This window comes from Myxocyprinus asiaticus, chromosome 6 (genome assembly GCF_019703515.2).
Source record: "Myxocyprinus asiaticus isolate MX2 ecotype Aquarium Trade chromosome 6, UBuf_Myxa_2, whole genome shotgun sequence".
Classification (NCBI taxonomy): domain Eukaryota; kingdom Metazoa; phylum Chordata; class Actinopteri; order Cypriniformes; family Catostomidae; genus Myxocyprinus; species Myxocyprinus asiaticus.
This window is the reverse complement of record NC_059349.1, coordinates 56,085,473-56,102,439: the sequence shown is the minus strand read 5'-3', so window position 1 is coordinate 56,102,439 and position 16,967 is coordinate 56,085,473. Positions and strand designations below refer to the sequence as shown.

At 38.0% G+C, this 16,967-nt stretch overlaps 1 protein-coding gene across 1 annotated transcript in view; it reads left to right on the top strand.

Annotated features, from left to right (window-relative positions):
• The window catches only part of LOC127443057 (receptor-type tyrosine-protein phosphatase S-like), a 201,302-nt gene that overhangs the window by 48,704 nt on the left and 135,631 nt on the right, over positions 1-16,967 (top strand). The window contains exons 4-5 of the mRNA XM_051701542.1: positions 6,064-6,209; positions 9,879-10,020. Of these exons, the coding sequence (XP_051557502.1) occupies positions 6,064-6,209; positions 9,879-10,020 (288 nt within the window). The remainder of the gene's footprint in view (positions 1-6,063; positions 6,210-9,878; positions 10,021-16,967) is intronic.

Genomic DNA, 16,967 nt, shown 5'->3' with positions numbered 1-16,967 from the left:
CCTGTGAGATGGTAGTGCCCAGGAACCTGAATGACTCCACTGCTGCCACAGTGATGTTCAGAATGGTGAGGGGGGTCAGTGTTGGGGTGTTCCTCCTAAAGTCCACTGTCATCTCCACTGTTTTAAACGTGTTCAGCTCCAGGTTGTTTTGACTGCACCAGGGAACCAGCCATTCAATTCTCATTTGAGAATCTGTATGCAGATTCTCAAATGATTTCATGACCACAGACGTCAGAGCGATGGGTCTGTAGTCATTAAGTCCTGTGATTTTGGGTTTCTTTGAGACAGGGATGATAGTGGAGCATTTGAAGCAGCATGGGCTTCACACTGCTCCAATGATCTATTGAAGATCTCTGTGAAGTTGGGGGCCAGCTGGTTAGCACAGGATTTGAGACAAGTGGGTGAAACACCATCTGGGCCCTGTGCTTTCCTTGTCTTTTATTTTGGGAAGACACAGCACACCTGCTCTTCACAGGTCTCAAGTGCAGGTTGAGTAGCAGGAAGGGGGTACGCCGTATATACTGTGTTTCCGCTTATAAATTCATGAAATATAAACAGAACATAAAATATCAGGTAATCAGATGCATAGATCATTAGATAATCCACATGAAGCACAATGTTACATATGACCACCAGGAGATGGCGCCAAATACATGATACAGACTCAATGATGACTCAAATGACACAGAATGAAACTCATTCTGTGAAATCTCATTACTAAAATCATGTCTGCATGCTATGCAAATGTAGTGATTTCTACTCAATTCACCGATGACGTAGTGATTTTTGATCACGTGTCACTTAAAGTGTGGTTATGAGTGTATCAGATGACCCAATACAGGGCACCAGTTAAGAATACTATCTTAACAATTTAAGAACACTCCCAAAAGAGCTGTTCGACAATTTAGAATAAATGTAAACTAGAGGGAGTTGGTCAACTGACTTATCTGAAGGATTTGTGAGAGTCTGGACAACTAGTAGAGTCTTTGATCATCAACACAATGAAGACACAGTTGTAATAAAATTAATGACATTTATTAACAGTACATATGCAAGAGTAAATACCACAACGATTAATAATGCTAATAATGAATATGCACTGCTAAAGGATAATAAACTAATAACCAAAAAGGAAAGTACTGAATTAAACAATAAAACAAATAAATGATTTGAACACAGAATGGATAAATGCAATGCTGTTGAACTGAATGTAGCAATGGGAGAGAACTGTATGGGAATGCTCCTTATGGGAAACCACCTAATTGCTCTGGCAAAATGGTGATAAATAATGCTTATTTATCATTAAACAATAATATACCTAATATTTGTAACAAGCTGAATCCAGGTAACTGTTATCTAAGCACATTAGAAAAACATATGCTGCAGGTATAAACTAATGCCAAGGTCTCTAGAAAGAGGATTGGTAAGTTTATATTTATGTTCCACACTGTTGGGTGATCAGTCCGGCAATAGAGACGTCTTCCACTGGTGATGCGGGTAGCGTGCAGTAGGAAGGGCGCAGAGTTGCGATCCAGTAGTCGTTGCCACGCTGGGCTGGAGGATGCTGAACTTCGGTTGCACCAAGAGGGTCCTTAAAGAGTGGACTGGGCAGCTGGGTCAGTTGAATCTTCATAGGGTCTGTGCAGGCCGGCATCGTCACTGAGGAGCCATGTGGGACAGGCAATGTATGCCGATGCAGAGGTCCTTTGTGGACTGGGCTGTGCTGCTGGAGGGGCCGTAAGGGTCAGATAAGGTCCCTCAATGCTGAGGCCCTTTTTCAGCTAGAGTGCAGCAATATAGCAATATAAAAGGTTTTGCTCGCAAAGCTTAACCTCAACTATCTTGTAGCCTCTTTCCTCGTCAGGTCAGAAACTCAAGACGTGGTGTGTCTGCTAATGTCTCCTTCCCCGTCGAGTTGGAAACACAGGACAAGGGTGTGTCTACCCGGGGACATATTTATCCCTTTCTGATGAGGAAGAGACGGAAATTTGACACCTTTCCGATCCTGGAGTGTGATTGGCCACTGGTGTCTGAAATAGCCACGGTGTTGCCCAACCTAGTGTGGAACTCATTTGCATAGCATAAAGTACAGTATTAAAACAGTGTCTTTAACGTTTTACACATGCATTATTTCTTTACCAAACCTCTTTCAAATTATTAAAGGCATCGTATGGAACAGATAGAGACCAAATGCGATAAGAAATGGTTAAGTCATCGTCCATGCATTCGTTTATCTGTTAATAGGTCTGTCCCGTGAACTGTTGTGTTAACAGTCAATAACCATTAACATAAACTGTGCTTTGCATGAAGATGGAGTGGATGTGTTGCAGTTTATATTAATTTAAGGCCTCCAAACCTAGAGATCGATAGAATAGATCTCTGTGGCCCTCCACTGCAGCTGCATCCGGGAGGTCCTGAAGGAATTTATGGCAGTTAGGAATAAGTTTGCCCTGTAAGAGGTGTCTGGCAGTTGTCTTAGCATCTTATCTGATGTTGCTGAACATTTGTTTATGTTCATTCACCAAGGATCCAATCACAGTGAGGTACATCTTCTTCCACATCGACAGTTAGAGAGGGGCCCTGCCATAAACTGGTCCCTGGAATGCCATCTTAACTGATGTTCACCACACAAACCTTTAGTCATTGTTGTGTTTGCATGTGTAATTAGTTCTTATGTACAATTATTATGTTTTATTTGTTTGGAGAGGCTTTTGGACTAGAGGTCTGCAACCCAACCCGGGCCCGACGGGACCCAAGAACCTGACGGGTTTCGGACCGGGTTCGTTTTTCAAGTAGGACTTCGGGTTCGAGTTGGGTTCGGGTGTGTAATGAATGAAAAAATAAACAGGCTTACCGAACTTGTTTTGTGCACGCGCTCTCACTCACAGACACACGCGAATGGACGAGTTAGGGGCCGTTCACACTGAATGTGTTTTTGCGCATGTCTATTCTGTTTTCTCATTGTTTAAACAAATGCTGGACGAATGTCTTTGACATTTGCACCGCGTCTCGCTTTTTCTTCAGCATCTCGCGCAGGACCAACATATTTTAAACACCAAGTGAAGTTAAAAAGAACTTCAAATGATCAAAAACGCATGTCGAGACACCTGCGCTCTGTTTCATTCATTCAATCGGGTTCAGGCTTCAAACCTGACAGAATCGTTCGGGCCGGGTACTATTTTGGACACATGGAGACATTTTTGTACACTAAGATAAATTAGTTTGTAATGTTATAACTTTTGATTTGCTTTGTCGTATTAACACAAATTGTTTCTCAGATACAGATGACATGATTGGGAACAAACCAAAAGCAGTTCTTCAGAGCCACCTTATTTACACCCAGAGATATATAATGTCAAATCAGAAAATAAGAAAAAAGTAGATTTTTGGCTCAATAATTTTTTATTTTATTATTTTCAGCAGTTTCTTAGGCTGAGAGTCTCAAAACATATCATAATCTATATCATAAAAAAATTGGTTGAAACAGGCGGTTTCTGAAAGATTATTGGTTATGTGGGCTTCTTTAGATTTTCATCGGGATCAGTGGATCAGGTTTTGACATTAATTATATTTCACGGATCACCGTCATTATTATCACGTCAAGACCCTTTTCCCTGTAGTTGTTTTTGGTAAATTTGAACCACACGAACGCCAGTGTTTTTAATTGAAAAGTGTAACTGTATTTTTATGTCACATTTCTCAGGTTTTAGAAGTATGTTAATTGTGTAAGAATTTATATTCATCAACCTGTTACTTGACCAACATTATCATACAGGCATATTGAATCAAGTTAAAATTGGTTTTATTGATGGTTTTAAAAGAACCTACATATACTTCACTGTAAACCATAGATATCCTTTTATAATCACATTTATTAACATGAAAAGATAATTAAAACCGCAGAGCTGCTCTAAAGAACCTGTGCAGTTGCCCATTGTGATGTCACAGTGTATTTTGTCTATTTTTGTCATTGTACCATTAATGATAATAGTTCCAAACGAAGCCAAAGCCGGATCAACCGTTGCATGTCACTGACTGACACTCTGTGTGAAATGATACAAACAAACACTAATGCAGCATCGCATGTAGCCTTTTTGCAGAAGGCAGTCCCAGAATGCATTGCACTAGAGGTCGACCGATATTATTTTTTTAATGGCTGATGTCGATATCCAGAGAGCAGGGTGACCGATAGACGATATAATGGCAATATATCACAATTTAATATAAAATTAAATCACATATGCATTAAAATTGCAAAAAAAATAATTAACTTTTATTTAGCATTATATTTAAATTGCAGTGAGCTTGGGAGAGCGGTAAAAAAGGACCACGCCACCGACAAGAAGCAGAGAGAGTCAGGGTCAAGAGACCTTATTGTGAAACTGATGAATTATTATTGTGAAGCTGATGAGTTATTGAGAAGCTGTAAAGCACTGGAGTATATTAATTAAAGCCTTACTTGTGAAGAAACCGCTCTCCCCAAGCACACTGCCATTAGAAACAGGTGTTAATCATAATCTGGCTCAGGTGTATGCACACTTACCGCTTCCTCTCTCCAGGAGGACGCTCGACCATGCCACCGCTGCCACACTGAAATATCACATTGACATAAGTATTCAGACCCTTAACTCAGTACTTTGTTGAAGCACCTTTGGCAGCGATTACAGCCTCAAGTTTTTTTGAGTATGATGCGGCAAGCTTTGCACACCTGGATTTGGGGATTTTCTGCCATTCCTCTCTGCAGATCCTCTCAAGCTCTGTCAGGTTGGATGGGGACCGTCGGTGGACAGCCATTTTCAGGTCTCTCCAGAGATGTTCGATTGGGTTCAAGTCCGGGCTCTGGCTGGGCCACTCAAGGACATTCACAGAGTTGTCCCTAAGCCACTCTTGCGTTGTCTTGGCTGTGTGCTTAGGGTCATTGTCCTGTTGGAAGGTGAACCTTCAGCCCAGTCTGAGGTCCTGAGCGCTCTGGACCAGGTTTTCATTAAGGATATCTCTGTATTTTGCTGCGTTCATCTTTCCTTCAACCCTGACCAGTCCCCCAGTCCCTGCCACTGAAAAACACCCCCACAGCATGATGCTACCACCACCATGCTTCACCGTTGTGATGGTATTTGGCAGGTGATGAGCGGTGCCTGGTTTCCTCCAGACATGGTGCTTGTAATTGAGGCCAAATAGTTCAACCGTCATTTCATCAGACCGGAGAATCTTGTTTCTCACAGTCTGAGAGTCCTTTAGGTGCTTTTTTATGTGTCTTGCACTGAGGAGAGGCTTCCGTCTGGCCACTCTGCCATAAAGCCCAGATCGGTGGAGTGTTGCAGTGATGATTGTCCTTCTGCAAGTTTCTCCCATCTCCACACATGATCTCTGGAGCTCAACCAGAGTGACCATCGGGTTCTTGGTCTCCTCTCTTACCAAGGCCCTTCTCCCCCGATTGCTCAGTTTGGCCGGGCGGCCACTGTGCTCTTGGGAACCTTCAATGCAGCCGAAATGTTTTTTAGCCTTCCCCAGATCTGTGCCTCAACACAGTCCTGTCTCTGATCTCTGCAGGCAGTTCCTTTGACCTCATGGCTTAGTTTTTGCTCTGATATGCTTTTTTATCTGTGAGATCTTATATAGACAGGTGTGTGCCTTTCCAAATCATGTCCAATCAATTGAATTGGCCACAGGTGGACTCCAATCAAAGTGTAGAAACATCTCAAAGATGATCCAGAGAAATGGGATGCACCTGAGCTAAATCTCAAATGTCATAGAAAAAGGTCTGAATACTTAAGTCAATGTGAGATAAAATTTTTTTTATTTTTAATACATTTGCAAAGTTTTTAAAAAATCTGGTTTTTGATTTGTCATTATTGGGTATGGAGTGTAGATTATAAATATTTAAAGCATTTTAGCATTAAAGCAAGGCTGCAACATGACAAAATGTGAAAAAAATGAAGGGGTTTGAATACTTTCTGAATGCACTGAATATCTTGAATTCACTGTAAGTCAATGTGTGAATGAGTGAATGTAAATAAAGAGTGGTGATGTCATCAGTAACATGCTTTTCTGTGTGTGTTGTAGCGGCGCCGAGGTTCACGAAGATTCCCACGGATCAGATTGGTGTGTCCGGTGGCGTTGTGTCTTTCGTGTGTCAGGCCACAGGTGACCCAAAGCCGCTGGTTTTCTGGAATAAAAAGGGCAAGAAAGTGAATTCACAGAGAATTGAGGTGAGAAACTCACTGTGTGTCTGACTGAAATACTGACCGCTTGAATTCTTCTCGGCGCTCAAGTGTTAGAAATGCAACTTTTGCTCAAAAGGAGGCCAATGTCTATATTTAATGATCAATTCCAGACAACAACAACTATATCTTCTTAGTTTTTTTTTTTATCAACATTAACATTTTAGGTTATAATGTATATGAATGAATAAGGGAAAGTGTACTTATTTATTACTTTTTTTTTTTTTTTTTTGTCCTAACTTTGTAAACATGTAAATCTGGTTCTATTCACTCTACCTCACTTTGAAAAGTCTCATTTTATTCCAATAGGTGGCAGAAAGCACTAGAATTTTTTTTTCTCTCTCACATTCCATCAAGTCAAGTCAACTTTATTTGTATAGCACTTTTCACAACAGGTGTTGTTTCAGAGCAGCTGTACATGGAATTCTGCTATAACAGAAAATGAATGAATATAATGACAATATTAGTTATTTATGACTAAACATCACAATATACAGATGTGAAATGTAGGTGGCGCTGTAACACATTTTATCCCTCACAGATGTGCTCGTCCATAGACATTCAGTCTAATTTTCAGTTCAAGCACCACTCTCATTATTTCATTGAATATCTCGGCCTCTGAGTGGACTAGAAGCTCAATCTATGATGTCATTAGAAAGCTGAGATCCTCCTCTTTGTGATGATATATAACATTTTATCATCAATAGTCAAAAACATATTTTTCTGATGATTTGTTTAGCATGCTTTTCCTTCTGGATGGCATATTTTGTTCTGGACATCTAAGATATAATATTGGATTATTCACACAAGCAATCTCACAGACAAGTAAACAATGGCTCATGTTTTAGAGAACTGCCTAAGGATAAAAGCAGATATAAAGTTATTGGCTATTTGGGGATTACAACAGCAGTTATCGGCACGTAAAAGATACGTTTGCATTTGATGATTTACAGAAATCATATTTCATATTTATTTTGTGATTCTTTTGAAAATAATTCAAACTTTGATATTACGGCAACAAAATAAACTATACAGTCATATTTATGAGAATGATAGCTTTCATTTGATATATGACTTGTCCATTTATGTGCTATGTGAAAGAATTTTATTTTCATGTAAATATTTCTACCTCTAGGGGGTGCTAATTTTCAACGCGAATGTTTTGAGGCCATATTTGGTTATTTTTTGTAACAAATGCAGAAATGATGGGTATCTGTGAAAAGATCAGATTCTAAGCTTAATGATACCTCATATGCCTGACTCATGTATACAGAGTTTATGGGCAGTGTGTCTTCTGCGCCACCAAATGGAGTTGCAAAAACAATATTTTCAAACAGCTTTCCAAATACATCCCCCACAAACAACCAGATAGTTCCGCCCCCAACTCACACCATTGGTCGAGTCAATGTTATTGTCTCTAAATTGACGGGTCGCTCAAAGCACATAGAGGCATTAGCGCCACAGAGACACAGTGTTTACAGTTTTCAAGAAAAAGAGTTTCACACTTCAGTTTAAGTGTTTCACCATTTTAAACAACATTTCTGCCTTTACTAGTTCATTTAAAATGCCAGTGTGATAAACTGTTTTTTACACAAAAAATACCAATATTCCATATAGTCTGTATGTTGTATTCATAATAATTATAAAATAATTATCAAAGATGGAGTATAGCATGTAATACCCAAACTTCCCAGAAGTGTTTCATGTCAACTGTCTCATCTTTATTCAGAAGCATCTCGCTGCGCTCTCAAAACCACAAACTGTGTGCAGTTCATGAGTACAGAAAGTTATATTTAGCATCTTCCTCGAAATGAATGTAATTTTGTATTCCATAAATGTTTGATGGGTGAACAGGTTCATCTTCACATGTTCTCAATTGTGGTTCTGATCCTCGTCTCGAGGTGTTACATGACTTCACTCTTGATACTCACAGAAGTGCACGATCTTCCATCATTGTTTAATAGTGGGATAATTACATCATAAATATACCAACCTCAGTCATTCATTAAAGGTAATATGATCTGTTAATCAGGTTCTGTATTTTCTGTGGTTGTTTGAATTGTTTAATATTCAGACAGGATTAGTTTTCTTAACGATGTTTGATTTACAGTTTTTAACATCTGTGAGTTCATGTGCCGCAGAACTTGATCTACTAACTCTTATTTTACACAGAAAGTTGCTCCATAATGAAAGTGCAACGAGACATTTCGCTTCAGTCAGAGTATTCAGTGAAGGTCAAAATAATTGAGTTGAAGAGTTGCGAGAAATATAAATAATATTCCTGAGTATTATTTGTGCCATAAGTGTACTGAGAAAAACAAATGTGTTCAATTTGGACGGGACTACAATGACTAAATGTGAAACATGTATGTACTGTGTGTTGTGTGTGTGTGTGTGTGTGTGTGTGTGTGTGTGTGTGTGTGTGTGTGTGTGTGTGTGTGTGTGTGTGTGTGTGTGTGTGTGTGTGTGTGTGTGTGTATTTTGTGTGTGTGTGTGTTTGTTTATGTGTCAGTGTGTGTGTGTGTGTGTGTGTGTGAGAGTGTGTGTGGTGTGTGTGTGTGTGAGAGTGTGAGAGTGTGTGTGGTGTGTGTGTGTGTGTGTGTGTGTGTGTGTGTGTGTGTGTATGTGTGTGTGTGTGTGTCTGTGTGTGTGTGTCTGTCTGTGTCTGTGTGTGTGTGTGTGTCTGTGTGTGTGTCTGTGTGTGTGCGTGTGTGTGTGTGTGTCTGTCTGTCTGTGTGTGTGTGTGTGTGTGTGTGTGCGCGTGCTCATTCACACCTGCTTCCTTACGGGGGTGGGGGGAGGGGCTTTTGTGACCAGTCAGGAGGGATTTAAGCTAATCCATTCTCATGCATATGCAAATGAGATGCTAATGAGGACTTTATTCTTGTTCAGTTCCTTAACCAGCAGAAAAATTGGAAATAACTGAGTGGAGAATTAAACACTCTCTTGTTATCACAGAACTGAAGTGATTGTCAGTCAAATGTGAACTGAACTGTTGAAGTTTTATATAATGGAGTTTAAAATAGAATTCACTTCAGATGCCGATGTGCTGAACTCACCTGAATGTTGAACAGTCTGTGATGGTTGTTTAATTAATCAGTTCCATTCTGAAGTATAATAAGTTTAAATGTTGGTCAGCTTTATCAGGTCATCAGACCCACACCAGAGTTCACACTGCTGGTTATATTGAGTTAGGATCAGTTATAACTGGAAGGGTCTTCTTAACTTAAGGGGTTTCTTGCAACCAGCAGCAGAGTTTTAGAGTTTGTTCAGACAGGCAGAAAGAAATTATATTTTTATAGAATCAGACTCAAATATGTAAAAAAAAAAAATGCATGAAATCCAATGATAACAAACCTGATCCACATCCATATGTGCTTCCAATTAAAAGCAGATACAGATTTCAACTGATACAAAATAAAACTGATACAGATTTCACGATTCGATTCACCAGCTTTTGCTTTGATTCCGATATCGATTAATTTGGGTATATTTCAGTTATAATGTCCGTTTTGCTTACATATGAAAGAAATACAAAGCTCATTTGTGTTGCCCGTAAACAGACTTCCTCTTTTGTATTTGATTGTGTTACTGTAATTTTTGTTACTCTGCTGTGATTGGTGGACATCTGCTCATTCTGTTCTCTTATTGGTCCAGACAATAGAGTTTGATGAAGCGGCAGGAGCGGTGCTGCGGATCCAACCACTCAGAGCGCCGCGTGATGAAAACCTTTACGAGTGTGTCGCCAGAAACACTGAGGGTGAAATCGCCGTCACCTCCAAACTGTCCATCATCAGAGGTGAGATATAATCTTCATAATCATCATCATCATACTCCATCAAATCATCTCTCGTATATTCCTGTGAGTTATTGCTGTTATATAATCTACACCCGCAGGAGTTCAGGTGGCACTAATGCATGTTTAATGTCCTCTGTTGACCTGCAGTCAGGTGCAGTTTTGATCTATATCTAATAGAGCGCAACAGTGAGCGTTCAGTTTCAACCAAACCAACCAGATGCATCACGACACTGCCAACTTTAATTTGAAGCAAAAAAACTATTTGAGAATCAGAAGAAAAGAGAGGGACGTGCTGTCCATATAAGTAAGATAAGCAGTGCGTACTAACAGAGAAAAAGAAAAATGACACTATGAAATATTTAAATATAATTGCTAATATAAACAACTGTTTTCATTCAATTGGTCATCTTTCCTCTCAGTTGAGCAGCACAGACAGTTATTCATGTATTTGCTTTGGCACCATCCTCGGATATAAGCACTTTATGTTACGCTTTCTCTGATTTCATTGTTTACTGCCCTTTCATTCAACACGTTTATGCCCGCTACTACAAACGGCCAAGGTAAGCATGCTTACCAAAACGAGTAAGCCAATCAGAAGCTCCTTCCTTCAGTCACGCTATCTGATAGGCTAGATTTTAGTTTTGTGTCAGCACATTCAAGTTCACATAACTAATGCGTTATTAAGCGCAAAAATAGATATAGTATAAGCATCGACGACCTACATGGATTTGGCAAAGTTCATTTCAATTAAAAATTCAGAAAGAGAGGCTTAAACAAGCGGGCGATCTACAACAAAGTAACGGAGATGTTCATTTGCAATGAGAGATGCATGGATTCTGTGTTCCAATAAAGGTAAGTTCATATATTTATTAAAAATCTGTGTTATTGATACTAGGTCATTGTTTCAGGTTATGGTATGTGTTATGTCTGTTGTATAGTTCTAACATTGGGGCACAGTGTCTGTTTAGATTATGATATAATGTTTATGTTGTAATATTAAGGGATGACTGCTGTGTTTATGTTATATTTGCCTTGTGCATTCAGTTTAAGTTGTTTTGGTGGTCAGATTAGTTAACTGCTGCTGTCCAGTGTTTCTGATCGTGTGAGGATTACGATGTTGAAACTAGTAACTGGAAATCTTTTTCTTTTTGTTGTATGTCAAAACAAGCTCTTCTGGCACTATGCTCAGCTCAATATATGACAATCTTTAATTTGTATGATATGAACAATATTACTGTCCTGAATTTAAAACAGTTTGGTCATGAAATTCGAGACTGTGACATAATTGTTTCTGTTGACTGATGGATTTGAAGGCAACAATTTACATCTATAACATTTCCACGACGTTACACTCACCCGTATAATGTGTTCTGGGCACAGCGTTTAATAATGTGTATTAAAAATCTTTTGTCCGGTCTCAAAGCCCACGGCACGTGCCCGCTGCGGGGAGACTCCGTTACGACATTCACAACGCTTCATTGTCAGTCTCAGTCGAGCTTTTCTGCCACAGTTTTCATTTGTGATTGGTGGATCTCTCTTCAGGTGTTGAAATTAGGGCTGAGGATTAATAGAGATTTGGATTTGGTTTCTGGATTCATAAGCTCTAAATTTGATTGATTAATTTGGGAATATTTCAGTTATAATGTCATTTATGCTTACAAATGAAATTCTCTCTCAGCGAATGCTCTTAATTATACAGGGAGCTTTCTTGATACATTATGAAATATTAATTTTACAAATTCAATGTTATCTTTAGTTTTCCAACATTTTGGTCACATTTAAAAATTAAAACATCCATATATTTCATCAATAAATATGATGTCTTGAAATTGCATACAGTATATGCTATACATATCCACTTTAACTAATCTAAGGGAATCTGAAACTTCTTTACATTAAATGTGGAGTTGCACACTAATGTTTTTTCATCTGCATTATTTGTGTTCATTATGACAGAAGTATTATAAAAGTATTCTAACAAAATTGTATAAAGTAACTGTATTCTGAATACAGTTGAAAATGTAACAAGTGCTGAATGCAGTTACTTTATTTTTGTATTCTGATTACGTCACACCGTTATATGTATCCTGTTACAGCCCAAATCTGTTAGTGACATGTTTATTGTTTACATGCATAATTTGTACTATTTACAAGTATTTTCATTATATGTAGAACAAGTGCACAAACGGCACTGTCTCTTTAAGAATAGCGTCAGTTTTTGCGAGTGAAATCTAAACATGAATCAGTCAGTGACGAATCACAGACATTTTTTGTCGCATAGCACAAACTGTGGTCACATATACGAGTGATTTATTGGCATTGTAGAGGACTTCACATAAAGAAAAAGATTGATCTTGGGATTTTAAGAATTGAGATCGAATGTGTTGTATCGGCAGCTGCTCCTGTTTTCTTAAATGTTGTGAAACTGTGGTTATTTTCTTTTTTCTCTCTGAGCTACTGTTAATGCTTATGATGCTGTTGCAGACTGACCTTAATGTGGATTATTAATGGTCTTTGCTTGTACTGACTTTACTAGAGGTGTTGGTTTAGGATTTCTGGGATTGATTGTTTTTGTGTGTTTTTATGTGTTATTGTATATTTGTTTTGTGTGTTAGTTTTGTTGGTATATTACTTCAAACTCTTACAACCCTTTTGGATTTTTTGAACTGCCTAGCCTCTAATTTATCATATAATAATATTTTATTTCTATGAATTCTTACATTTAAAAATGGACAGTATTAAAGGCTTAAAAATTATTCATCTGAACATTAGAAGTCTTTTGCCCAAAATCGATCTACTTCATGCGTGGGTAACTCAACATAATCCTAGTATTATTACACTATCTGAAACATGGTTAAATAACAAAATCTTTGATAATTACGCACTTTATAGAGCAGTTAGAATAGCGGTGGTGTTGCTACATCCTTTTACACCTTCAGTTGTAAAAATAACTTTTCATCAAAATAAATACATAACTATTGGAAACATGTCTTCCAAGTGTATGATTCAGACTATTGATTCTATCTCATGTAGAAATGAAATGATTATATTCGGTGATTTCAGCAAACATTGGTTGGATAAGTCTTCTGCTAAAGAAACTTAACACAATTAATTAAGGAACCCACTGGAATCACCTGAACATGTCAGTCTTTATTTGACTGGATATTGTCACTCACCCTCACAGATTTATTAAAGCAGGTATTTTGTCTGTTGCTTTGGTGAACATTTAATTATTTACTGTGTATGGAAGATTACAATTCCGAAACTGGTGAAAATTAGACAACATAGGGAAATGAATGTAGACCAATTTCTAAATGATTTAATCTCTATTAATTGGTATAGGTATCAGTTAATACCCAATGTTCAGGATGTCTGGGATTTCCTATATTCTGAGTTCACTCCAGCATTAGACAGACATGATCCCAGATCCCAGAAGTCTTTTAGGCAGAGGGATAAGGCCTGGGCTAAATTTCATCAAGGGAAAATACTGATTGGGAAATATACAAATGACTTACAACTATATCTACGACTATGACACGTAATGCTAAATCTAATGACTGTAAAGAATGTTTATCCAATAACTGTAAAAGATGGTGGAATAATATAAAAGACCTAATAAATACCTCAGATAAAGGCACTATAAATCAAGAGATGAGAATAGAATAATTCATGATCCTTTATTGTTCAAGTATTTGTTCCGCATGTTTCTTCTGTCTGCTCTTAATGTCTGACTCTTCAGTTACTGATAGTTGAAATAATATTTCCTGATCACATAGTTCTTTTTCCTTTAGTAAAATAACACCTGCAGAAGTTTTGAATGCTATTAATCAACCAAGTTTGAGCAGTTCTGCTGGTCTTAGTGGCACTGAATCTAGATATATTAAATTAGCTTCTCATGTTCTTATGTATGCACTTGCTGATTTGTTCAGTATGTCATTATCTACATGTGAACTATCTGGAAACACACCCGCATGACTCTATTGCCATATTCTGGACCCACATAATTATAGACCAATATCTATCATTTGTTCTATTGCTAAAGTATTTGAAAAATTAATTTTTAATCAGTTATCACAGTATCTTGAGACTAATAATATTTTATCACCATTTCAATCCGGATTTAGCCGTAATTTTTCAACAGCTACTGCTCTTCTAAAATGACTAACATGTATTTTCTGCATTAGATAATGCTGATCTTACAGGGGCTGTTTTTATTGATGTTTAAAAAGGCTTTTGATTTGGTTGATCATTATATACTTTTAGATAAGCTTTCTGCAGTTGGCCTATCTCAAAATGCACTACTTTGGTTTAACTCTTATTTACATAATAGAAAAAAATGTGTTGTCATCCAAGGGAGTAGATCAGATCTATTTGTCCAACAAAGAGGTGTACCGCAAAGTTCCATGCTGGGTCCACTTCTTCTCTCTATTTTTATTAACGATCTTCCTTTAGTCTTTTCTAATTCTTCTGTTCAGCTATATGCGGATGACACTGTCATGTATACCTGTAAACCTTATCTAATGAAGACTCAAATGCCCTTCAGTACGATTTTAATACTTTACCAAATTGGTTCATGTCTAATAAATTATTGCTTAATAAATGTATTTTGGAACAAGACAAAATCAAAAGAAAATCTGATAATTTAACAATATTGTGTAATGATGGTACTTACCTGCATAGAGTTGATCAAACTAAATATTTGGGTTTATTGCTTGACTCTGAACTTACTTTCAAACCTCACATTGATTGCATTTGTCACAAAATTAACTATGGAACTAGTGTGTTATATCGACCTAAAAACTGTTTCACACTTAATGTTCGAAAGAAACTTGCCTCACAACTTATCTTACCATTTTTTGACTATGCAGATGTAGTTTACCAAATTGCATCCTAAACCAATCTTTTCTCTTAACAGAGCATATAGCAATCTCTGTAGATTTGTTCTGAGATGTGTTTTTAATACTCATCACTGTATAATGTACTCACTTAACTGACCTCCACTTAATAGAAAAAGACACATTCACTGGTTACAATTCATTTTCAAATGTGTACACTTCAACTATCGTCATGGTTACTTGCGTAACCTCCGTTCCCTGATGGAGGGAACGAGACGTTGGTGTCGATGTAGTGACACTAGGGGTCACTCTTGGGAGCCCAAAACACCTCTGGTCTTTGGTAAAAGGCCAATGAAAATTGGCGAGTGGTATTTGCATGTCACTCCCCCGAACATACGGGTATAAAAGGAGCTGGTATGCAACCACTCATTCAGGTTTTATGCTGAGGAGCCGAGACAAGGTCCCGGCCATTTCATTTCAGCGGATAGTTCAGCGTAACCAGGATGTTCCCTATCTGTCACTCACTCAACGTTGTGTCGATGTAGTGACACTAGGGGTCCCTATACAAAACGCCACAACTAGCTGAACTGTGTTTTTTGTGGCATTAGTGCAGTAAAGACTTCTTTCTGGCAACTCGACCATGCAGCTCATTTTTGTTCAAGTATCGTCGTATTGTGCTCCTTGAAACAACCACACCGTCTTTTTCCAGAGCAGCCTGTATTTCTCCTGAGGTTACCTGTGGGTTTTTCTTTGTATCCCGAACAATTCTTCTGGCAGTTGTGGCTGAAATCTTTCTTGGTCTACCTGACCTTGGCTTGGTATCAAGAGATCCCTGAATTTTCCACTTCTTAATAAGTGATTGAACAGTACTGACTGGTATTTTCAAGGCTTTGGATATCTTTTTATATCCTTTTCCATCTTTATAAAGTTCCATTATCTTGTTACGCAGGTCTTTTGACAGTTCTTTTCTGCTCCCCATGGCTCAGTATCTAGCCTGCTCAGTGCATCCACGTGAGAGCTAACAAACTCATTGACTATTTATACACAGACACTAAGTGCAATTTAAAAAGCCACAGGTGTGGGAAATTAACCTTTAATTGCCATTTAAACCTGTGTGTGTCACCTTGTGTGTCTGTAACAAGGCCAAACATTCAAGGGTGTGTAAACTTTTGAGCACAACTGTATATGTGTGTGTGTGTGTGTGTGTGTATGTACTTATGTTTGCATGTGTGTGTGTAGGTATATATATATATATATATATATATATGCATGAACATGTATATTGTGCTGGGCAAGTAGATGTTCATGGCCTCTCAGTGGCCATTTAGTGGTTGTGTTTACTAATGTACCCATTTTCTGATACTTGTGTGTTGATTGTGTTTTTTTTTTGTTTGTTTGTTTGTTTTTTTTTGTTTGTTTTTTATACTGTATCTGTTTTGTAGTATGTTAGGACCCCCTCGAAAATGAGATGGTTCATCTCAAGGGGTTTATCCTAATAAATAAAATTGTCTCTCTAATTTCCTGCACAAACTCTTTTATTCAGCTCACACTGTGATCAACAGTAATGTTTTACCAGTCAGTGTTTGATTATCAGGGAACTGTGATGGAGATTCAGATGAAGCTGAGATCGTCTCTGATGAGAAAGTAATGAAGCGTGGCATATCGACAGTCACAGTTTGTTTAGTGAGACACTTACACACAGCAGTAACTGACCGTCAACATTAAGCGCAAACACACGATCGCTGTCAGTCGCACGATGGCGAGAGATGGATGATATCTGGAGCACTTAGTAAAATGAATCATGTAGATAGTTGTGAATATCTTGTGTTCTCGTAGAGTGTTATGAAGTGTTTCAGTCTCAGGTGATGTAAAGTGTTTGAGACAGTAGTCACCTGAGGAACATTTCACCCGCCAATCAAAACAAAATCACATGAAAATGAGGCCTGTTTGTAGGAGCAATTAAAGAAAGTTCATGAACATTATGAAAATTCTGTCTTTATTTATTCACCCTCATGGTGTTCCATACCTGTATGACTTTCTTTCTTCTGTGGAACTCAAAGGAGATGTTAGACAGAATGTCAGAATGTCTCAGTCACCATTCACTTTATGAAT